The 23,857-nt window shown below is 41.1% G+C and overlaps 1 protein-coding gene across 2 annotated transcripts in view; it reads left to right on the top strand.

The window, feature by feature from the left end:
- Nucleotides 1-23,857, top strand: part of LOC134165953 (BEN domain-containing protein 5) — a 954,442-nt gene that overhangs the window by 844,285 nt on the left and 86,300 nt on the right. For both annotated transcript variants that reach the window (XM_062623212.1, XM_062623211.1), the window contains exons 10-11: nucleotides 7,077-7,229; nucleotides 21,793-21,955. In XM_062623212.1, coding sequence (XP_062479196.1) covers nucleotides 7,077-7,229; nucleotides 21,793-21,955 — 316 coding nt within the window. The remainder of the gene's footprint in view (nucleotides 1-7,076; nucleotides 7,230-21,792; nucleotides 21,956-23,857) is intronic.

Below are 23,857 nucleotides of genomic sequence, written 5' to 3'. Positions count from 1 at the left end.
GGGCATATGGTGGGGGGATATATAAGTGAGGTCTGAGATAGGCAGAGACAAGTGAGATCAGCAAAGTTCAGGGTAAGGAAATGCCCCATGACCCAGTTCAATCCTAATTCTTTATTCTAATTATTCAAGCAACTACAGACTTCAGAGCTTGTGAAGGTCAAAACCCGTGTTGCTGAGTGTGTGTGCATGTTTGTTGTTATAGGAAGGAGAGAGAAAAGATGAGACAGAACAATGACTGTCCTTGTTCAGATTCACCCCTCTCGTTTTGCCTTAGGGTTAAGGCCCGAAATCCAGAAGAGTATATTTCCTGGTTCCTATTCATTTAGGGTAAAAATCAGACAAGAATTGTACATGCAGCTGAGCCAAAAGCCTTGTCTAAACTTGATCTGGGTCTTAACACTGTGTCTCTGGCCCCTCTCTAACTTAATATGCGCTTGAACAGAAGTGGCTTCTTGATAGAGCCTTTCACCTCCAGGTCACCCTTTCAAATCCAATTCAGCCCTGTCGTGACCAAATGTTGCTACCATCTGACGGCTCTTCTGTGTCCTGTGTGAATTGCTGGCTTCAGTCCAGTAGCTGGTGGACAGGTGCCTGAATTGCAGAAACTGCCAGAGCTGACACTAACTGGACATCTCTGCAGAGGGGTCAAAGAGTGAATCAGCCTGGTGGATGAATTAATACTTAACTTGTACACATGGTGATGCTTTATATCATCAAAGCGCTTTACAAACGTCAGCTAATCCTCAGGAGGTGTTGTTATCTGTACTGGCAGGTGAGAGAAGCAAGCACATAAAGAACCATGATTAGAATATGCATGTTGCTGACCTCCCACTCTGAGGCCAAAACAATGAGTTTAGCTCCTTTCAGGGCTACTGATGGGCACACCAGAGCAGGGTTTAAACTCACTGAAGGGGGTCACATCTACTTACGTAGATAAAAGCATCCCTTACTTGTAAAGACAGGCAGGAAAGCAGTGTTGATGGGCATGCAATCCTTTTGCTTTACAAGTCCATGAAACCAACAGAAGTTTTTCCTCCATCCTCTTTGAGACACTAATGAGTCATGTCAGATTATGTCTATCGTTCAGAGGTAATCGTTATTTAAACTGAGAACTTGCCATGCAACTGGGTAGGTAAATAATTACTTTTGAATGGCAACTGGGTTGGAGTGGTTCATTCAGAAAGGCAGCAGCTTGTGGAACATCACTGAAATAATCTGAAACAAATTCATGAATTGTTATGAAGAATTACTAGAAGGTCATGCAGAGTTAGTGGTACATCTGTGTTTGCAAGCTGCTTCTTGAAGGACACTTAAAAGACGCTGTCAGATTGTGTAAAGGTGTCAATAAGAATAAGGAGAAATGGGCTTTTGTGCTTCATATTAGTTGATGCCTTAGTGTCTACAATGGTGAATTGATCAGGTGGTCCATGAGCTGATGCATGGGAGGAGAAAGATAATGTCCCTATGGTTACAAAAGGGTAGTGGTACACCTCTGAAATACTGCTTCTGATAAGCTGTGGCTTACATCCTCTCCAAAACTGGACATGACACTGTAGGCCTGACTTGTCAGGGGTTCTAAACAATGGCAGAGGGAAATGTTCTTGGAAGTATAGCACTTCTTTTGTTTTGGTGAAGGTTTTTGATGGCCCTTTCAAATTTGGGAGAAAAAAATATGGGGAGAAGGTAAATCTAAAACCAAAATTATTTAGGCATATCAGGCATCCAAGTGCAGGTATTTCAAGACAAGCTTGAAGACATGAACCATATCCAGACAATTTGTATTCCCTTGTATAGTCAGAAGGAGACAAGGTTGTGCATCACTACTGAGCGATTGAAGGCACTGGGCAGAGTCCTCTGGAGATCAAAGGCAGAACAGGTATAACTAAGCATGTGGTATGGTCATGAATGGATATACTTGAGACCTATGCAGAGTTTTCTTTTGAGAGATTCTGGACCTGGCTGAATCTTTTGTGAACCAAAAGGGGCAAATCCTTCTGTTGTGCCAACTGTTGGATGTCCATTTGCTTCAAAGAGTGTCTTAGCAGTGAGAGTTCAAAGTCTGCCTGGAGGCTGTTATGTTCTCTACTGCTAATGGCAAGCCATGGTTTTAGCAGCTTGTATAAAACATTGCAAGATGTTTATCCCATCCCCTGTCTGAAATATTAGAGTGAAGAAGGCTTTTGGATGCTCACTCTCTAAAGCGATTGCTATGCCCAAGAATTAATAAAATCCATATTGAAGTGACAGCTGGTGGACAGAGCTGGCTTCTTCCTGCATCACTTGTCTCTCTAGTGGCTCATGTTCTGGGCTCAATGCACATTTATCCTTTTATTACAGCATTTATTGATTTTTACTTATTTATTTATTTATCAAATCTCTGTTTCCTTAAGAACCATAATTGCACTGTTCAGAATCTAACTTTGGTCATATCAGCACATATTTCTTTCCTTTTGCTCTTTAATGATTGACCTTCCAGAGGCATTCAGCTAATGAAATGAAAATGCAGACAAGTAAGAATATATTTTCTCAAAACTTTGCATGTCATCATGAGCCAGTTTCCAGTTTCTGTACTATTTTGACTATTTCATATCTTTATAACGCATGTAAGCTTTTATTCTTTATCCATATTTTTTTCATTCTCCCCGCTCCCTATTTATATGTATATTTCTCAAGCTACCAGAAACTTTAGAGTGACTCAAGAGAACTTTGTAAAGTGTGTGTCACAAAGGCAGGGATTCAAATGAACTTTAGAGCAGAAATTCATTTGCTTATTTATTTATTCTGGTTTTGTGTGGTAAGTGGCAAGAAGAGGCAAAGACCATTCTTTTCGAGGCAATGAGTGTTAACTGTTATTTTGTAGGGATCGGGTTCAATTGTTGTCTCTGTCTTAGTGAGTGATTTCTGTTTTGACACACTGAGAAAAGAAACATTACCTCCGCCTTTGTTTTCTCCAACTCTGTAAGCTGGGTCATCCAGGTAATTACAGCTTTACTTAAGGAAGAGAGTGTGAGAGAGAAAATCTCTGCTGCTACTTGTAAGCACAAAGAAAAGACACTTGAGGGAATTAAATTGCATGATGATTTTTATAAGGCATCTGAATCATTTTGCATTCCATCTCTAAAGCAGAAAATGATGAGTTTAATATCATATTGTAGGATGTAACTTGTAAGTCTCTCAGAAGGCAGCTCTTGCACCCAGGATGATTGAGACTGGATATTCATTTTCTACTTAGAGGCTGAAGCAAATGTAACTATGGGACTTTGAGCCATTTCTAAATTTATTCCCATTCTTACTAGTAGATGCTGCTGCATTAGAAGCCATAACCAGGCTGGTTTCTGCTGTGTAGATATTGACAGATACCCCTGTGGCTTAACAGCAGATAGAATTGCTTTATGTTTTAAGTGTGTCTGTATGTGCTCATGTAAATGCATACATACATTTATTAACATCATTCCCCCATTGAAATTCTCCTATCTCAAAGAGAAACAATTTCAGCAGGTCAGCTCTCTGCTGATTTTTCTGAAATCCCCATCAGTAGGTGACATTATCTATTTAATTCAATGTTAATTCTGTGATCCTACCTGAATTGCAGGACATCAGTAATTATGTCAAAATCTTCCAGAGAATCTCAACTAAAACATGAAACTCTATTCCCTAGCTTAAATTTGTAGTGTGGCAGTAGGTGAAATAGTTCCTACATATAAAATATGTGTGTGACCCTAAAGAGAGAGAAGAAACATCGTTATTGTTCAGGAACATATCTTAATTATTTTGTGAAACTTGTCTTTGTGAAACTTGACACAAACAAATTGTGCCCTACTTGGTCTACTACCTGAGGTGCACGGTTGCAAACTTTGAGTTTAATGTCCCAGTCACTGGGCTATTATTTTCCATTTTAAGGCCACAATAACTTTGTGTCTGAGAATAAAGAGAATTTTTCTATTAGGAACTCATGTATTATAGAATCATAGAATGGTTTTGGTCGCAAGGGACCTTAAAGATCACCCAGTTCCAACCCCCATGCCATGGGCAGGGACACCTTCCACAAGACCACGTCGCTCCAAGCCCCTTCCAACGTAGCCTTGAACACTGCCAGGGATGGAGCAGCCACAGCTTCTCTGGGCACTCTGTGACAGCACCTCAACACCCTCACAGGGAAGAATTTCTTCCTAATGTCTAATCTATATTAACAATCCACTGAATTATTTGTTCTGTAATGGAGAATGCTCAACATGTTTCCCTTTGGTAAAATAATGAATGTGATGAACGAGACGAGACACGGAAATACTGTTCTGCTCTGTCTGGGAGTAGTACATTTAACTGGCAATTACTCTAGCAATGTTTAACAACTTACTGAATAGGATGGAGAATTGCAAATTTGGAGTATATTTAATGTGCAGGAATGTGCAGGTTTTCATACGTTCAGGAGGTGGGTAAGGAGGAAAAAACAGAAAAAAACAGTTTAATATTTACTGTGGGCTCACTTAGGAAATTACTTTTGAAATACATTGTAATGAATGACTGGATAAATGCTTTTAGACACTTGGCTGGGTGATGAGCTGTTGAATGTCATGGTTTCCAAATAAGCAATGTGAAAGCTTAATCTTTAGGTGAAGTTGATATCTGTGAAGGACACTGTTCCCTCACAAATACCCATTGAAACAGACCATTCGAAACCAGTTTTGGTGATCAAGGAAGATCTTCAAAGAAATTTCAGCACCTTGAGGATTCTCTAAAATGATCTGAAATGCCGTTATCAGCAATTTTTTTTCACAAGACTCCTAGGAGATCTTAGAAAATACTGTGTTAGACCGGATGACTTGATCAATTGAACACTAAGCTGAGGCTCGGGTCACCCATGTTCTGCAGGAGATTTTCTTGCTGGATAACCTAGGGAAAGTTATTTTAGCAATCTGTTCTTCTCTGTTTGTAGGCACCTTCTTTTGGAAATAATTTGATAACAAATAAGTTGAATAATTATAGTATGATACAGCACAAATCATACAGTTTATGCCAGCACCTTTATTTCCGTTCATGATACAAACGGTACCAGTCTATTGTTATATATCTCACTGTGCTTCTCAATTACTTTTTCTTAGTAAATATGCCCCTATAAAGAATTCTGTCTAGCTGTTCCAAAATAAGTATGACTTAGGTTACTGACATCTGCGTGAAGGACATTCATGCTCTGCAAATATCCAGTTTAACTAGATTATCTCCTCACTTCATCAAATCACTGTTTCGAGACTCTACAACATGTTCTGTTTTATGGTGATATGCCAGCATGCATCTGATCTCATCACATTCTGCTTCTGATGGGGAAATTATCTTACAAAAATAATGGTACTCAGTCTTGGTTTTAATTTCTGTATGCTTGGAAAGGAAGACAATCCTATGTGGTATTTCATCCTGTCAATGCTAATCTTTCTCCTCAGTGCTGTATCTCTGAATAGCAGATGTGTGTTTTATTGCAGTGCTGGTCCTCTATAGCACAGCGTAACACTTTGGCAGGGGCGAGCAATTTATTGTATTAGAGTCAAATACAATCAAATGTTCCTTTTCCTATGAAGCATGGTCAGATATTGATACTGCATTAGCTAGCATTTTAACCATAGCAGAGGCTTAATAAGATACAGTATTACTCTCTCTAGGCTGTTTAATTAAGCTAAACAGTCACTGTGTATTGTACATTGGTTTTCTGCCAAGGGAAAGTAAATCTGTATCATATTAGTTTCACATACTAAGTGATGTTCTTCCCCCATCAGAGACTCTCTAGAAGAGATGACACCACTGTCACATGAACTGCATAATACAGTCTCTGTTTGTATTACATTGGACTGTCTTGTAGCTCAGTATTCTCCAGTAGCCTGAACAAACTTTGTGTGCAGATGAGACACGTGGCTGGAAAACTACATGTTGTATTTTACTGCCCAGGGTCCCTGTTTGCCACTGAGGGGTATAAGCTAAGCATTCTGAACCCTGTCCTGCTAACAGAGCTCTTCTCCATCCCCCTGTTGAGGCAGTGAGATATGAACTGTAACCCTCTGGTCACGAGGAAGGTTCTTACTGGCCCTGTGGTGGCCAGGAGACAGAGGTGTGTTTGTCACTGTCTAGTCATGGAGCACCATTTTTTTGGGGAACAGAAGTTGCAAGAGTTTTGGGAACCTGGGTGATCCAGTGGCACCTGCTCTGGCAGCACTCTTTATTACTAGATGTTGCCTCCTTATTGCTGTCAGTGGCACTGTATATGGTGATGAAGGTGAACATTCACTGTTTGCCACTGATGGCAGGGGAAGTGGTATAACTTATATATGATGTGAGAAAAAATATGTGCCTCTGGACTGGAGATTTGAGTGGCATTTTCTTGCAGATCCTTCTGATACTGACTTGCCAATCTAAGAGGCTATAGAGAGAGAGCGGGCATTTCTGTGTTAGGGGGTCCGAGTGCTTTCTTTTGAGTAAGAGTTGCTGCAGTATCATGCAGGAAGCTATGAGCTGAGGGCATTTAAAGCACATATTTGGGGAGTTGTTCTGCTGAATTGCTACTACAAAGCAGAGTAAGACAAAAATATTTGTGATATTTCTTTTTATAAACTGAAATAAATTGCACAGGAAAAACTGGCCTTTTTTACACAATTTTGAACCTGTCTTTCCTGGCAGAAGGGAACACCTGCATATTGCAATGCAGAACTGTGCAGAGATGGCAAAGTTATGTCCAAATGGTAATGCTCTAGAACTGGAAGGTGCATATTTTTGTATCCGTGGCACTAAGCTGTGTATCCAACTGAAGGATGATTATTTTGCACAGTGTCCTGTGCTGCATAAATCTCCCAGACTTCTCGGAACAGGCAGAGAAATGCCTATCATTGTCCTGTGATGCAACTCAAATGCGCCCACAAAGAGGTACGAATGGTTGGATGCATCAAAGCAATGTCTTTAACATGGCTCTCTGATGCTGGTACCATGCTTAGATTCAAGGATGGCAGTATTGAATTTATAGGAGGCTTCACCTGCACAACACCATTATGATTTATCTCATGTTGAATGTTTTTCTTCTTCTTGTTTTCCCTCAACAGAAGATTAACCTGGAGTTCTATATTGACATCCATGCCCACTCCACCATGATGAATGGCTTCATGTATGGGAACATCTTTGAAGATGAGGAAAGATTTCAGCGACAGGCTGTTTTTCCCAAGCTACTTTGTCAGAATGCAGAAGACTTCTCTTATGTAAGCAATGCTTCTCTTAATTATGTTTTTCCTAATTTATTTTTAATGATAAATCTCTGGCTTAATTGGATTATGTGAATTTTATTTTAATGTGAATAGAAGGCTACTAGAAATTTTTGTCATTATTAGCTACCATCTTCCCTCTTATAATTACTTTATCCAAAATAGTAAGTTGTGATCTTGTGTGTTGTCATTAGACACATGAACAGAAGCAGGTTCTTTATCTTGTATATTATAACCTTTGGTTCTGAATTATTGAGACACTTCTTTTATCTATCAGAAGTTGTTTTGTCTTTTGATCAACTGGATCAGCTTTAATGTTTCCTTTTTTTTTTATTATTATATTGGCAGTCTTTTTTACATGTACACTTTAAAAAATATAACAGCAAATAGAAGCAAAAAGAATAAACTTGAAATAAAAGGTTAGATAATTTTCTGTCAAAAGTAGTGACAAAGGCAGTCTGGTTTTGAAATTATTTGATATAACATGGAAAAGTGTTGTGCAACAAAATGTGCAATTGCTTAATACGTGCCTTGCAATTTGGAAGGAAGTGTGTGTGTAGTAGTTATCTATGGATGTTAGAAATAAATGAGTTAGAAAGGGGCATATGTTTTTAGAGCAGGTTTTAAATAGAATAGAACAGATCGTTAGCACCCATTGCTTGCAGTAACTCTGCAGAAGTCTGTAGATTGAAGATTCTGGTCCAGTGTGTTGCAACTTTGCGTCCAAATATGACATCCCGGCCCTCTCTATAGCCTCTTCTGTGCATCAGTTTTACTTGAAAGCTGTGCAAGTAGAGCACACAATCCCCCACCCTGCCTGCAATTGCTTGTTTGCTTCTCCTGGTCCCCCTTACACACCTGTAGAGCTGCCGGCTAAGCTACTTCTATGCAGCTACCCCTTGCTCTGTTCCAGTCTATGCACTCCAGGTTTGCTTGAGCAGATAGTCCTGCAAGATGCATTTGGTGTCCCATTTTGCTTTGACTGGGATAAGGAATATTCAGTAACGCATCTTGGCCAAGCCATGCCCTGTGAGGAGGGAAGGCAGTGGATAACATTTTGCACCTATGTAATGGGAACAGGCTCAATTAAAAATTACTACAGAATCCTGCACCAAGTAAGGAAGAGCAGAATAACTTATTCTTTTGACCCTGATTTTATGTCTGTTATGTTCTTAACCCTCTTGGTTACCCACCATATGTTTCCCTATTCTCTGCTGTTCCCTTTTTGTTTATACTTCATCCTCCTAGTACTGAGATAAACCTGGGTCTCCTCTCAAAGATGGGGACAGCGGAGGTATGGTGACTGATTTCTCTGCATTGCCATCCCAACCAACTTGTGGTAGAAGTGGTGGGTGCAGGAGGATAGGGACCCTGTAGCATTCCTTGTGTTTAGCTTTGGAGAAACAAAACGTAAACCAAATACAAAAGCAGATGAGTCTGCACAGCAGAAGAAACTGTAATTGGAAAAAAAGGCCATTTTCATCATGGCAAGAATGCTAGCCTAAAGCTTTCTCATCAAGATGCAGCAGAGAATTTTTTTTGTCTAGCGTTTGTGCATATTGTCCTGTGGAGTTTGACTGGGAAGTGGGTATACAAATGGAGTTGTGCCACTGTTTTATTGACAGGTTTGTTCCAGCAAAAGGAAGGAGGATTTGAAACCTGACTCCTGTTCATTCCTCTATTCTATGATAATTTGTTTTATGCAAGAGTGGAAAAAAGCTTATATCAGTCCTTGACTTTCCTAAGCTTAGGCAGAAGATAACCTTTCTTCTGCCCCTTCTATTCCCAAGAGAGGGGCCTCTAGTAAACCAAACATTTCCCTTTTCTTCTTGGGATCAGCAGTGGCAGCCGCCTGGGTAATGCCTGGGAGGGTGTGTTGCTTCCTCTGTTGCCTCACGATATTGTTTAACCGTTGTCAATATTGCTTAACAATTGTCTATATATTTGGGGGAATTCGGGGGACTGCTGCAGCGTGAAGATTTTTGTGGTCACCCACTTCAAGGACTTCTCAGAAAACTGTCTTGAGTGAAGAGAGACCAAATTCCATGCTAAATGAGGACAGACAGCAGCTCTATCTGTTCCCAGTTATTTGGAGCCTGGGTTTAAGGAATAGCCTGTTCTTGTCGGAGAAGACCTCAGTGATTGAGTTTCTTATCTGCACCTGGTTGTTTCAAAACCACATTATAGATAAGGGGGCATTCACAGATCATAGCAATGAAAACCTGCAACTGATAGTTTAGAAATTTTGTGCTCAAGTGTGGGATTTCTCTCTGTTACTGTGGGAGATTAACTGCTCCTCTTAGCGCAAGCCTTGGTTGACAAAGGGAAAATCTTTGAGAAAATGACATAGGAAATAGAAGCCAATAGCTAAATAAACAGCACAGCCTCTCCCCTTTGACTCTCAATCTCCTTTCTGTAGTAGCTGGCGATAGGATATATATGTTGCTTTCCAGTGCACCACAGTTTGACCTAGGTGCAGCCGGCACTCAGTACATTGGACTTCCTACTCACATCCTACTGGTCTCTTGAGACCGGAAGCTTTTCCCCTGCCATCCATCCAAGCCATTCTTCTCAGGCCAGCTGAGGGGATAGAAGCGTTGGAAAAGGAGACAGATACAAAGTGTCCAATGTGTGTGAAGCAAGAGGAGTGAATATTATTGCTGTCTCCAGGTCTCTATTCTCTTGTTTTCAGCTCCAGCCATGTGGGTTATGTGACTGGTTGGAAATGTCAGGGCCGAATCTTGCTGCTCAAAAAAGAGGAAAGGAATCCAGAGCTTCCTGCATTTAAAAAAGGGGATAAAAAAAGTGTTGAAGATTAAAAATAATGTATGTAAATATGCCCTATTGACTGCTCAAAGGGAAAGGGGGAAGTGCATCGTTAACATTACCAGGCTGGTGTTTGAAAGTGTGGGAATGGACCACTGTTGTTACTAATTAATTTTCCAAAGCTTCAGGAGGTCTCATTTACATTGTATGCTGCTGCGGCCATTTGTTGGGATTATAATACTTCAACAGCAGCACTTCAAGTGAAAACTGGCGGCTGCATGAAGTGTTGTCCATAATTGACTAGCTCCATGTCTTCACACAGCACAGAGACAATGTTCCATTATGTTATCCATTGACAGTATCATTGAAAAGATTACTCTCCTTAAAGCATCTGTCAACCTTGATTGATTTACAAGGGACAAAGAACTGAAAAGGTTTGAAGTGCGGGTACAATTTTTGCCACCGTTTAGCATACATAATGGTTCTCCTTTGATGTCAAAAGCTCATCTTCTATTAATAATGCAGAGGGCTTTTGAATGCAGGCTACTTGTATGGAGTTCCACACTAATAACCTACTTGCTGTGAAATGGGATTCACTTTGGAGAAGCAGTCATTTGTCTGGGTTTTACATGTTCGGAATGAATCCCGACTCAAAGGGATTTCTTTCAGTGCTCTGCATGATTACAGCTGAGCCCGGCACGGGTTAGGGAAAGCAGGCAAATCCTAGCCTGCTCCTCCAGCCGAGAATCTGGCAGAAATCACGCAGCCAGATGCAAAGGAGCATGAACAACAAGCCTAAGATGATGCGATCAAATGCCTTGTGCCGTTTTGTCTGGCAACCTCCTGTTAATATACTTTAGAGTGCATTTCATTTCATGCCTGGGCTGCTTTCTTCACCTGTCATTTCCAATAGGCTTTTTTATTTAAATGGCAGCATCCAGGGGAGATTGGTGATTAGAGTAGGGGGTGGATAGGGGATTTGTGCCTGCATGCCTGTTGTAGGACCAAAGGCAAGGCACCCAACATCTCTGTATCCTGTCTGTTGAGCAGAGCACTTAACCTCACAGTGCTCTGTTAGGCTGACTGTGGTTTGCAGGTAAAAGGTGTGAAAGGGACTGGAAATTCTTCATTTGTACATGACTTCAGAAACAGGGAACTGCTTTTGGTTTAGCTGTCAGCACGTGAAGAGGAAAATGAAAGAAGAGCTAGGAAATTTAGCTCCCAAATAAATACATTAGACATTCTTGGGCAGGTGTCTGCGGAAAAAGCAAAACTTCTGTAAGGAAAATGTTCTGTATTTTCAAGGTTTAAGAAGGATATTTTTAAACATTGGGGAGTAAATATAATCTGTATGAAAGCTCTAACAGTGAGAGCTGACAAGCCTTTTTGAAGGGCTGACTCATTGGGTTTTAGGAGCAGCTGTTGACACCACGTCTGAGTGCATTACACATCAGCCATGGCTAGGAGTTGTTGCAGTATTTGGAGGGGTGTTCTTCATTTGACCTTTCTTGTTCTGGAGAGTGGATTAGTCATAATGACCAGACACAAGCACTTGAGCATTTCAAGAACCTGCTAGTCTTAGGGGTGGCTAATTTTGACCCTTGTGACAGTATGAGAGGAAGACACCATCTGTTCTCTCTGGTTCATTTAAAAGAAACAACCACAGCCATTCTTGGATGGCTTTATCACTTCATAAAGATTGCTTTTTTTTATCCAGTTAAAAGAAAAAGACTGGCTAGAGGTACTTGGCTTAATCTTCTTGGGTTTTTTTTTCTTTGGACTCCAAACTGGTGGCACTTGGGGTACCTTTGAGTTCTCATTTCATTTTCTTGCATTCAACCTCCCAGCAGAGCACTTTCCTTGGAAACACAGTTTGTTGTGGTTTGTGTGCTGTGGTTAGCCAAGGACCTTGATAAAACTTGGGATCCCATCATTTTGGGCACTGGGTATCCACTGAGGAAGTCCGCAACACCAAGAGCTGCTAGTCATGCTAGGAAAGAGACAGAAAGTGAGTAGGAAGTGACTTGCTTGAGGGGATCTGAGAATAAATCCCAGGTTTCCAAAGTGCCAGTCTGGTCCCTTTTTCAGCATTTCCCTATGTTTTATTCCAAGCACTCAAAAGTGAAGTCTCTGAACAACAGCCCACCAAATTTTCTTTAGAAAAACATGTTGTTAAACCCAATGCTGTAACACTGTGACCTAAACATGTTCTGACACTATCATTGTCTCAGCAGTATGAGAATATTCAGATACGGAATGATTTGCCCTAGTACTTTTTGTCATGGCTTTTTGATTGTTTGTGGTTTTGGGGGCTTTTTTTTTTATCCTGGATATCTAAAATTGAGCAACCAAGATTGATTTGTATTTTCCATCGTTTTCCTTTAACCCACATACTCCAGGTCTGTTCTTCCTATTTCCACAGTACCCACCTCATCCATCCAGGCTTTCTTAGGGAAGATGTGTTCCTCCCAGGAAACCTCCTTCCATCTATCCATGGCAGCCTTGCTGGGTTGTTATCACTTACCCTGGCTGGACATCCTCCTTGCAGTACTGTGGTCCCTATTACTAATCCCAGTGTGTTTGGGGCCATTTCTGAAGGAAGTGCTGGCACAAGTGCCTGAGGAAGTAATAACATCTCATGAACATTGAATGAGCAAATCCCAGTAATCTGCTCCAAAGTAAAGAACCATCAGTTTATGTGGCATGTGGATGAGCGGGGAAGGGGAAGCGGTGAGCAAGTTTCTCAGACCTAGATTTCATCCCAAAGTAAAATCCATACTCATTTGCACTACCATCTCTTAAGTGCTTCTCCGCTGCTTTGGCAAGAAATGACCCTTGTCTCAGGAAGGCAAAAGCTATTGCGTTCAGGTAAGTTTTGTTAACGTCATGCAAGCTTAACAGATCTACTCAGAAATCTCTTAAAACCTGAGCACAACAAATGATCCTACCTCCTTTTTTATTGTCTTATAGCAAGGCATTTCCAGGAAGACAAATACAGCTATTATATGGTTTAGCAGCCCTTTGGGATGCATTTCTGCTCGCTGCTTCTTGGACATGTTGCTCCATAAGTTCATTTATTTATTTATCCTTCGTGGAGGCTGGGTGAGCAGAGAAAGGAAACACGTTTCTGGTGGCACAGGGAACAGATTGTAAAGACTGTGCTTCCAAGCATTATAGGCTTTGTCTCACAAGATCTCTGCCCTCTGGAGAGTGATGGCTAAATGAAACTGCTCCATTACATCGTGCTGGACCAGTCCACCCCTCTTTTTCTATAAAGGGTTGAATTAATCTGTACTGCAAAGAAAAGGAAGGGGGGGGGGGGAGGAAGTTTTTGATTAAATGGACTCTCTTTCAGTACCTTGCTGTGCATAAAGGAGTTGACAATCCCTTCTCCATCCACACACAGGTAGAAATTTTGAATAACCACAGAAGAAAGAAGACTCTGTAGCAATTTTATGGTGTATTTTCAAAGGCCATCGTTATTCTTACTTAATGTCAACAAGCCAGGAGCAGGTGACAGCCTCTTTTCAGAGCAGTACATATGAAAGGAGGTCCTTTACATTCAAATGCAAGCTACATCTATGGCAAAGTGCTGCAAATTTCACTTGGCTGGGGCAAACTGTGCTGTGAAGGAGGGCTAGGAAGTTGGTTAAGAACTGGACACCCATTCCTCACCCAGGATCTGTTCTCTGGATGTTTTAGCTGTGATATTTTAATGTATGTAGGGTATATGTCTGTCTGAACTGTTGCAGAGTAGTGAAAGAGCCCAGGAGTAGTTTGAGCAATGGGCTCTACTGGATTGCTTTGGAGGCAGTGTACAGCATACTGCCCCTCCTCAGAAGGGGCTGTAAGCTCCTGATTTAGACCTACAAGTGAGCAGCACATCTCTTTGCCACAGAGCAAACCACTTTTTCTGCAGACTATTCTAAGTAACTGCATGCATGATGGCTGTATTTCCCTTTTGGCTTCTCATTGTCCTAAGTTTCTGTCATTTGTATAAATGATTATGAAAGCACTCCCAGGAGAATGCACACGCACTCATAAAACTATGGTAAAGAGAAGCATTGCAGGCTATTGCTACAGGCTATTTTATTGTATATTTTGAGGAAATGTCTCGTTTTCTACTGACAAATAGGGAAACTGAGAACTCCAGAGACACAAGTTATTTCTCTAAATGGTGTGATTATTCTGTAAAGCTTAGACTAGGAAATGCCAGCCTTGGCATCTTTGGGGAAGGATGTGCAGAGGTTGCTGTTAGTAAAAGGAAACAATAGGGAGGAAAAAGCAGACCTTTTCTTCATTATTACCCTGAAGAATTTGCAGATCCCTTCTTTATCTGTATCACTGGTCACAGATTGTGTTGGCTCTTTAAATGGAGATAAGTTCCAGACTAATTTCCTGGTTTATGGGCAATGGGTTTGTGCATAGGTTAATGGCTGAGTAGGTGATATTGCCATGCACGGTTAAGTGCACTTCTGGTGACAAGAAGCAGACTCAGTGACAGAGCTGAGATGACTTGACACTGTGTGTTTGGGCTGGCAAAATCTAGTGCAAGAGGAGCTCCAACTGAGGTTTGCTCAGAGGATGGGGGAAATTTGCCACCTTCTTTTGCCTTTCCTGAGTAGGTTATGATGGGCTGCTCAATGCTGTATGGGAGACCTTGGCTGACCTAGTGAAGGTCTCGGGCAAGGCCATCCTCTTTGTTTGCAAAGCACCCTTCTTTGTTTGGAGGCAGGATGTTGTTTAAGAAGCTCTCTCAGAAGAGCTGCTGTTTTGATTTGGATTCCAGTTGCGTTAGATGCTATGGTGGAGCCAGTGAGCACGATAAGTATCTTCAGTGGTGTAGCCCTGGAGGTGGCAGCTGTGAGTACAACCACTTCCACTGCATGTGAGGATGAACTCCAGGGAATGTGAAATGCAGGCCAAACCCCTGCACTGATTCTGCCAGTGTAACTGGTGCAAGCTGCAGAGACAGGCAGCAGGCTGTGAAGACCTCCATCAGTCCTGGAGCTGTATGGCAGAGCACTGTAGAGAGCAGAGCATGGATATTAATGAGCAGTGAAAAGTGCAGCTATTGTAGCTCTTGCAGGTGAACAGCTGAAACCCTGAAGCATGAAACCCAGTTGCTTTTCTAACTACAGAGTTTCCAAAAAGGGAGCTCATTTGGTAGTTTGGGTTTTGAGGCATAAACTGAGAGCTTATAAAGCTCCCTCCTTCCAAGCCCTCTGCTAATGGCCATGCAAATATGTGTTTTTATCAGCAAACTTAAGCAGGCATGACTGAAAGACACTTGGGAGGGATGGGGAAAGATCTGGTATTACTTCACTACACATTAAAGGGATAATGAAGCCCCTCAGGGAGCAGATGTGTGTGTGGTGACAAAGTACCTTTAAACTGTTATTTCTCTGAGGAGAATTGCACTTTAAAGCCTGACAATGTGGTGCTAGGCAGGTTGTGTTCATGGTTCTCCTGCAATGTGGAAAGGATGATTGCTGTCTGCTTTCCACTGAGCAGGAGGAAGAAGGCATAAAAAGAGAGGTAAGTAGAACTGTGAAAATCTGTTAGGATTTGAGGCTATTTGGTTTTAGGGTTCGGTTTCAGGCTTTTCTCTCTCACATTCTTAGGACAGGCCAAACTGTTTCAGATCTCCCCTTCATGCCTTTTCTTTCTGCAAATCATATTCTAGTTCAGATAGTATTCCCTTGTTAAACCCGAAGTCTGGGACCCACCTCACTGTTTCCTACCAGGCACAAAAGTTATGAAATAAAATGCTGTCAACTGCAGACCCATCAGTGGGAATGAACCAGCCCTTTTCACCAGAATATCAGTCCAATCTATCCCTAAGGGATCTGGAAAACCTGAGTAATAGGATCCCTCTTTGAAATTATCTCGAACTTCTCAGCACCCCCTTTTCCCAAATTTCAGTAGTCACAAATCATTTTGAGATGAATTAAGTTTCCCTCCTTTGCATCAGAAACACGGCAAAGCCACAAGGTGAGATCAGGGAGTAATTTTGAGCTCTGTTTCCATTTCATCACATCTCTGCTTCCCGCAATCATTCTTACTTCAGGTCAGCTTTCTGCCTTTGTGGGTTTTCTCTTTTTCTCTTTCTCTTTCTCCTTCTCTCTCTTTCTTTCTCTTTTTCTTTTTCTCCTTTTTTCTTCTCCTTTTTTTCTCTTCTTTCTTTCTTCTCTTTTTCTTCTTTCTTTTTAATAATCTCATCTACATTTCAGAAGCTCGCTGTAGCTTTGAATTTGAAGAAAGCTGCCTGATAGCAGCTTCCCAGATACCAGGATTTCCAAGTCTCCAGACCCAGTTGGCATGGAGTCTATCACAAAAACCACTAACACTTATGCTTTCCAGTCTATTAATAGAGTTAATGGACCAGGTGTGAAGAGACGGTTAAGTTGGCTTTTGAAGTGAGAAGTTTCCTCAGTGCTTCCAGAGAAGTAAAGAGATAAGTTTTTCTTGTAGGGATAGCTTGATGGGCACCAGCTGCAAGAATGGCAGGGTCAAAGCAGTTACACCATGGCAGTAATTAGCTGTATCCATATGAAAGTGAGCATCCAGTTGCACCCCTCTTACAGCACCCTGGGTATGGGGCAAAGAGAAGAGTCACAATTTGCAGTATTGCTATTTACACTCTTCTGTGGCAGGGATTTCAAAGCCAGCGCATTTCTGTGCTCTCTAACTTTTGCAGACTCCAATAAAGCATTCTAGAAAATGAGAGTGAGTGAGTTATAGCTGATACTGTAAAACTCTTCACTGAGATGGATTTGACATTGTCTGGGCTCCAGTCCATTTCCCAGCGGCACGTCTATTCTTCCTTGATGACAAGTGTGTCATTACTTTTTTCTACAGCACTAACTACTAATTTTTTTATTATCAAGTTTTTTGTGACACTGGGGCAGCGAGTTGAGAGCTCATAGAGGTCAGACCTGCTTTAGGAAAAGAGCTTACTCTTCAGCTATAAGAGCAGCATCAGTGGATAACTCTGGTGAGGTTGTAACTGAGTCCTGATTACACTTGGCCATTGCTGGTGCTGATAGGTGAGGAACATGAAGCAATTTGTATGCATAATCCCAGTTTAACCCAGTAGGTAAAGTGCTTATTGCTCAACTAAAGAACAAGGAAAATATAAGTAATTTGTCTGGTTTTATCTATTTTGGGGAGGGGGGGGGGGCTGAGGGTGGTCATTATCCTCAGTTGTAAAATACAGCTTATTTCCCAAATGTAAATGGCATAGGGTGACCCAGCATATTGTTTAATTATGTGTTGTAGTATGAAACCATTCTCTAATTATGAATCCTCTTAGTGTTTATGTCTCTGCTTTTTTCCAGTAAAGATTTCTAACATGATTCTCTGATTCTTGTGAGCATACAATTGAACATGTACATCCTTTTGTAAAACACTTCCTGTTCCTACATCATCTATCTATATCAGCAAATGGGAATTTCTCTTTGTTCTGAGCTTCATGCAATACTGTGTTTGTGAGGACTAATGTTCTTCTGGGAAACATTCATGTGCACACTAGAGCTCACATTTTTGAAGACATAAGCAGTTTGCTAGTTCTTTCCATGGACACATAAACAGTCAGTTGCATTGCAGTAGATGTGAACAGCTGGCGAAATCTATCTGTTGGATTTCAGGAACCCCCTAGACCTTGCTACATCAGGAATTAATCTTTCTCAATCTATCAAAGCCTGTTACCAGATTTCTGTCTGGTTGATTTCTCTCCTAATTGCTTTCTGAGCCATTTGTACCTTGTCGTTTCCTTTCTTATTGGGTTGAAGAAACTCCTTAGGATTGATCAAAAGTGATGTGCACTCTGTAGCCTGGTTCCCATGCTAGGAGCTGGGCAAGGTCTGACTTGCACTGTGGTCATACCTTGATCCTTTTTCTCCCTATTGTGTTGAGCAATTTCAGAAGACAACAAAGATTCATCCCCCAACAAGTCCATTATGAGGAAATACCATTTTGTCCCTTTACCCTGCCATCAATGAAAGGTAGGACTGAAGCTCCCATCCACGAGTGGCTGGCTGCTGAGCCTGCTTGTCATTCCAGCCCTTTTTGGCATCTTTTCTTCCACTGAACAGTGGACTCTAATTTACTGGGTATCGCCTTCAATTTTAACTTCTGTGAGGTTTTCTGATACTGTAGCAAGATAATCCCCTGTGAAGTCACACATACACTGGGGAGGGGGTCCCACCAGGGAAAGCTCCCACTAAGCAGAACCACTCAGATTCCAAGTCTATCAGGATGCAAATTCAGTCTCAGGTATGTGAGAAATGTGCTGTTCTCCCCCTTTGTCTTTTGGATCCTTTCTTGAGATAGATAGGTACAGTCATTCAGAGCCAATCAATAAACTGCCCTTACTTTGTGAATATGAACTGCTCAGAGCATTCATTCTGGTAGTTGTTAGCAGGATGATGGAGCAGTGCAGAGAAACCAAGAGTACCCTCAGTCATATGGAAGCTGCCTAAGATGTTCAGCTTGAAAGCCAGCTACCAGGGGGTTGAATTCACTGTGTAGAGATGCTGTAAGGTAGAGTGTCCTTACCAGCCATGAGTCAAGGCTGCCCTGGGGACAGAGGTTCTGGCACATTGAGAGGTCTGAGCAAGGGGCAAGACTTATTTTTCTGCTTTGAGACCACTCCGGAGAGAATTTGCATGCACTTTTGTTGTTCTTATTTCCTTCCACACATCTCTTTGTCTGCTGCACTGTCTGAATGTCCAGTTGGTTTACAAATTTCTTTGTGCTGCTTGGCCATTCACTGTCATTCCCAATGGGGAAACCAGTCAGGGGAAGCTGCCACTAATGCCTGAGATGTAGACAGAGCATCAGCACACCTTGAAGCTCCCAAGTGTGTATGAAGTCCAGATGTAAGTTTTTTGGTGGGTTTCTTCCTACAAGAAAGTGGGGGAATCCTTCACCCTTCTTGCTCGGCTCCTTTAACAATGGATTCTTGTTGCTTGGCATCTCCTGCAGATAGCTTTTTGTTCACTGAATTTTCTCACACAAGCAGGGAAGCAGAGTCCTTCTGTAAGCTTTAATGTATCTATGTGTTTTAATAATGAATTACTGTTGATTTTATAGAAATATCCCTATTTAAGAACTTCAAAGTCTTTGGTGTTTCCCCTCACCCTCCAGACTTTGTACTTTTTGCTGTTGTTGACACTCCCATGCAATTGAGCCTTGGAGAAATTAATATTTGTTTAGCTGTTCTCCTGCTGTGCCTGCTCAGTGCATTTGCTTAATGATTACTTCAGTTCAGCTTTGCAAGGGTTTTAGGGCAATAGATTTTCCCAGAAAATCAAAAGATGCATTTGCAGACAACTTTATCTGTGTTCTTTCCCCTCCCCTCGCCTCTTGTCCCCGCATTAGAGTCTGATTAAATAAATGGGTATGCAGAAGGCTTCTTCTTTGCCACAATGCAGGGCTTTTCATAGCCTTGGTTTCAGCATTATTGGTTGCCAAGATCAGTTGTGGTGAAGAGTCAAAGTTCAGTCTATTTATTTCTCCACTCCATTTATCTTGACTTGAAGCAGCGAGTAGAAGGTTGACTCAAGCAAGTACCTGCTGCCCTTCCTTGTCATTAGCTGAATTTTCTTGAATCTGTAATTTTCTTCCTTTCATCTAAAACATCAAATCAGACTCTGGCTTATAACATTTGCTCTAGAGCCGAGAGCAAGCCACTGTTTCAAACCATGCACGTGTTCATATTTGAGAGGTTTATGCTATATTTTCTTTATGCCAGCCTTCTTGAGTCAAATCAGAGATGTTACTCTTACTCAACACATCATTTGTATATGACATGAGGTATTTTTTTCGAAATGAGGACAAAGTTAACCTCCTAAATCTACATTTATGTATCTATATGAAAGTTCAGCTTCTTTTTATTCCTGAAAGTGCAGAACTACCTGGCAAAGAAATGAACAGGTGATATTATTAATGCCATTGCCATTTCAATTAGTTTTGCACAGCTGAAACGGGAATGTTTCTGCTAAGCAAACAAACACAAAACAAAACAAAACACCAATCAAAACCCCTGAACTCCACAATATAGTAGTCTAAAAATTCAAACTCTGGAAAGATCCAAATTTTGATTTCTTTTTTTTGGCCTACCTTAATTTATTTAGGCTACTTATAATTCACTTTTGAATGGCAAGAATAATTTTGCCAATAACTAGGTCCAACCTCTGAGTTATTTTCTGCCAGAAAGCAACAATCACTTCAGTGAAGTAATGTATCAGGCACTCTTCAACTATTTCCAGCTGATGAGGTTTCAGCTTATAGCAGAGATTGTTTGTTATTAGGCCCTGAGTACATGACCTTGCACTTGAGTGGCTGAGTTTCACCTGACTACTATCACTTCAGTCCTCAAACTCATCCCACGCTTCTTTTTGGTATGATATTCAGAGACTCCTCCATAATGATGATTCATACCACAGTATGTCAGCAAATTTTGTTGGCATGGTCCTCCTTTACCATGCCAAGAACTCTGATGAAGATATTATGTAAGATTCATCTCAAGAATCATCTATGAGGAATTCAACTCATAACCTTCTTCTAGCCTGATTGAAATAATGGGAAATAGAACTGAAAAGGACGTCATGCCCAAACTGTATCCCAAAGACATGAACAATATGCAGCAAATAACTGCACACTTTGTTCTCAAACATACTTGATGAGATCTTTATAGGTACTCCATATCAGTAACTGAGTATCCTAATCACTGGAGTTCTTCTGTCTTCCTAATGTCTGCCCTGAATAAATTCTCCAACATTTTCTTTGTTTTCACTGTGCCAAATTCAGCCATAGAATTAGCTCATTCCCCTTGCGGGTGATGCTTCTGCTCACAAACCACAAGATCATGTTCTGACACCTTTGCTGTCTTCTTCCTGTGAGCTGGCTCCCTACACCCATATTCTGATAACCGAAATGAAATCAGAATCCATTTTTCTGTCTAGTTGGCAGGAACAAACTGAGACTTCAGTCAACCTGAAGGTGAGCTCCCCTTCAGTCTCCAGTCATGCCTTCAATGGAAAGCTAAAACTCATTTATGAGAATTCTTGGGAGTCCTCCCTTCCACCCCTCTATGAATCCCACTCTACGAATATTCAGAGCTGTAGGTTTCTTAAAACCAGATCTTCAGTAGTAGCACAAAATACTGTCTTTCATACTATACTGCTAATGCTGTAAAGTTGTGTGGTATATTTTTGCACCCAGAGAGCTACACCCCGTTAACATTTAAGTTAGTGAAGTGGAAATTTGTGTGACCTAGTTTAAGAACTAGTCAAATGTCTTAGGTGAGAAAGTTTCACTAAAATGTAAATGCCACTGTATTTCTACTCTGCTTGAAAGAGTCCAGAGTAATGGGCAGGGGAGAATGCTTATGACACAAGGGAATGCAGTGAAGAGAGGAACCCAATATCCAGATAATTGTCCAGCTTATCTGTTGAGAATGGAGGGTCTGGAAAGTTTACTTTCAGCTCATGCATATGACAAGCTTTTTTTGGTGTTATCCAAAAGAGGAGGAGAAAAGCTGATGTTACTAGTGAACTGAGATTAATTTTGTGAAAGTCTGCAAGGCATTATTTATAGTCTGTGTGACAGAACTGTGCTTCTGTTAATGGTCTCTCCAGGCCATACTCAAAAAATAGTGCAGTCTTATATAGTGTAAATGAGATTTGGCAATGTGAATTTAACTGGTTTTGATTTTAACAGACTCCTTTCCAACCCTTCACTTGTTCCACTCACAAACACTCTTCGTGTTTCTATGTTCCTCCTGCAGTCCAGTACATCATTCAACAGAGATGCTGTGAAAGCAGGGACAGGTCGGCGTTTTCTTGGTGGGCTGCTAAATGATACATCCTACTGCTACACTCTGGAAGTCTCATTCTACAGCTACGTATTGGGAGGACCTGCTTCTGCTGTCCCTTACACAGAAGAAGCATGTATCCTTTTGAAATCCTTCCTTCTCTTGCAGCACATGTGAACCAGGCACTTAAGGTAAATACTTCTATCTCAATAAGAGTTTGCTGAGATAGGAACACACAAGTGGAAATGTGAGTCTGCTCCTGATGCTTTAATTTCCCTCATATTGATTCTCCATACTGTGGAAATTCAAGAAGAGAAAGGCATATTAGATCAAATAAGCCATTTCCCTCTTGTAGGAGATTGTCTCACACACTTATTACAGGAACTACTCCTGAAGAGCCTGTGATCCATTCCCTTCCACAGACTTCCATTTCTTTTTTCATTTCTCTCCTTATTCTCCCATTATCCCTGTGTTTGTATTATCGTTTTAATAGCAAGTTGAAAGTGCATCTTTGTTACTGAGCTACAATATCTTCTCTGCCTTTGAACTGCAGCCAAAAGGCTCTAAAGGATCCATTAGGTTCTGTGGCTGCCTCAGGGCCAGATCTTTAATGCCAGTTGAAAAAGAAAGGGAAAGCGAGCTCTGCAAACAAAACTGCCAAAGTTGCTCGCATTTTTGAGTGCTCAAATGGAAGCAATGTCTCATTCCGTAAAAAACACCTCTCCATCTGGCTATCCCAATGTAGCAATGGTTTGTAGAATTGCTCTGACTGCTCTTATGATCTGTTTTTATGTTTTTCTGTTTCTTCTTGTCACCGTGCTCAATCAAATAACCAGCGCCAATACTTCAAGCTTGGGTGCGTTATTTCATGTTGTCATTCTATCCTGGTCGCTTTTGAAATTTCTACAGGTTTAGAAACACTGAAGAAGGAGAAGGATTGCCTGAGATTGCTTATTTACCTCTCTGCTGCATTTCAGAAGTTGGGGAAGATTTATAGCTTTAGGGTAGTAAGGGGGACATTTTAATATGAGACATAATTCTTCACCATCCATACATACGTGCACACTGTGTGGGACTAAGAGTGAGAAACAGGGAGCATGGAGAGTAAATCTAGATCATTTGTGGGTTTCTGGTTTGGTTTCTCCACTGAAAGTGAAATCTGGGGGAAGGAGCGGGATGAATATATTAAGGTGACTTGTTTGACTTGAGCATTTGAAATACAGGCTGATTCCAAGGAATAGCTTCTTGCAACTTACATGTTTGTAGTATATCTTGCCAGTGAGGAAAAAAATGTTGTAACTGTTAGGTTTATGTATTTATTTTCTTATTTTGGTGTTTTAAGAACATGTCTTAGTTTCACCTTTAACTTTCTTTCTCACTTAGTACTCATTGTACTGATAACTACTTATTTATATTCCTTATTTATCAAGAACACATTTTGCTGTGAGGAGTGGGAAGAGTCCCTATACAATGAGATCACGATTCCCTTGAATATGTTTTTCTTCATGACATGTAGGTCATACCAGCTTAGTTTCCTTTTCAATAAAGACACTTGTTTTGTGCTTCACATTACAAAGGTTTCAAGTGTGGGGTCTGACATCTCTCTGTATTTGCTTGCCTTGCCTTCTGCAGACAGAGCTGCATCATTCTCAGTTCATTTGTTGTGACCATCAGCAGCTAGAGCACAGCAAACAGGCCCCAGAACACAGGCAGATCCTCTTTGGTGGTGATGTATGGGAAGCTCAAGCAGCAGCTTCCTTTTGACAGGTATGGTTTCACCTAGCTGAGTGAAAAAGGAAAAGAAGCTGGTTTTGGCTGGGCTGGCAGAAACAAGCAGGAAAGCCTCTTGGCCCGTGTAGTACACTTCACTGGCATTTTCCTTTTCAATGGAAGGATTCTATAAGACTGCTGCTTAAGACAGCTCTTCCTTATGTGTGCATATTCCTAGTTAGAGAAAGAAATAGAGCTGCTTGAAGCAGTCTTTAGGCTGCTCTGCTCTAACACAGGACTGCCTGGATCTACGCACATCCTATCCTGG

This window comes from Pezoporus occidentalis, unplaced genomic scaffold (assembly GCF_034315485.1).
Source record: "Pezoporus occidentalis ecotype Australia unplaced genomic scaffold, CSIRO_AGI_Poc_V1 ctg25, whole genome shotgun sequence".
NCBI lineage: Eukaryota > Metazoa > Chordata > Aves > Psittaciformes > Psittacidae > Pezoporus > Pezoporus occidentalis.
This window is presented reverse-complemented; position numbering and strand designations above follow the sequence as displayed.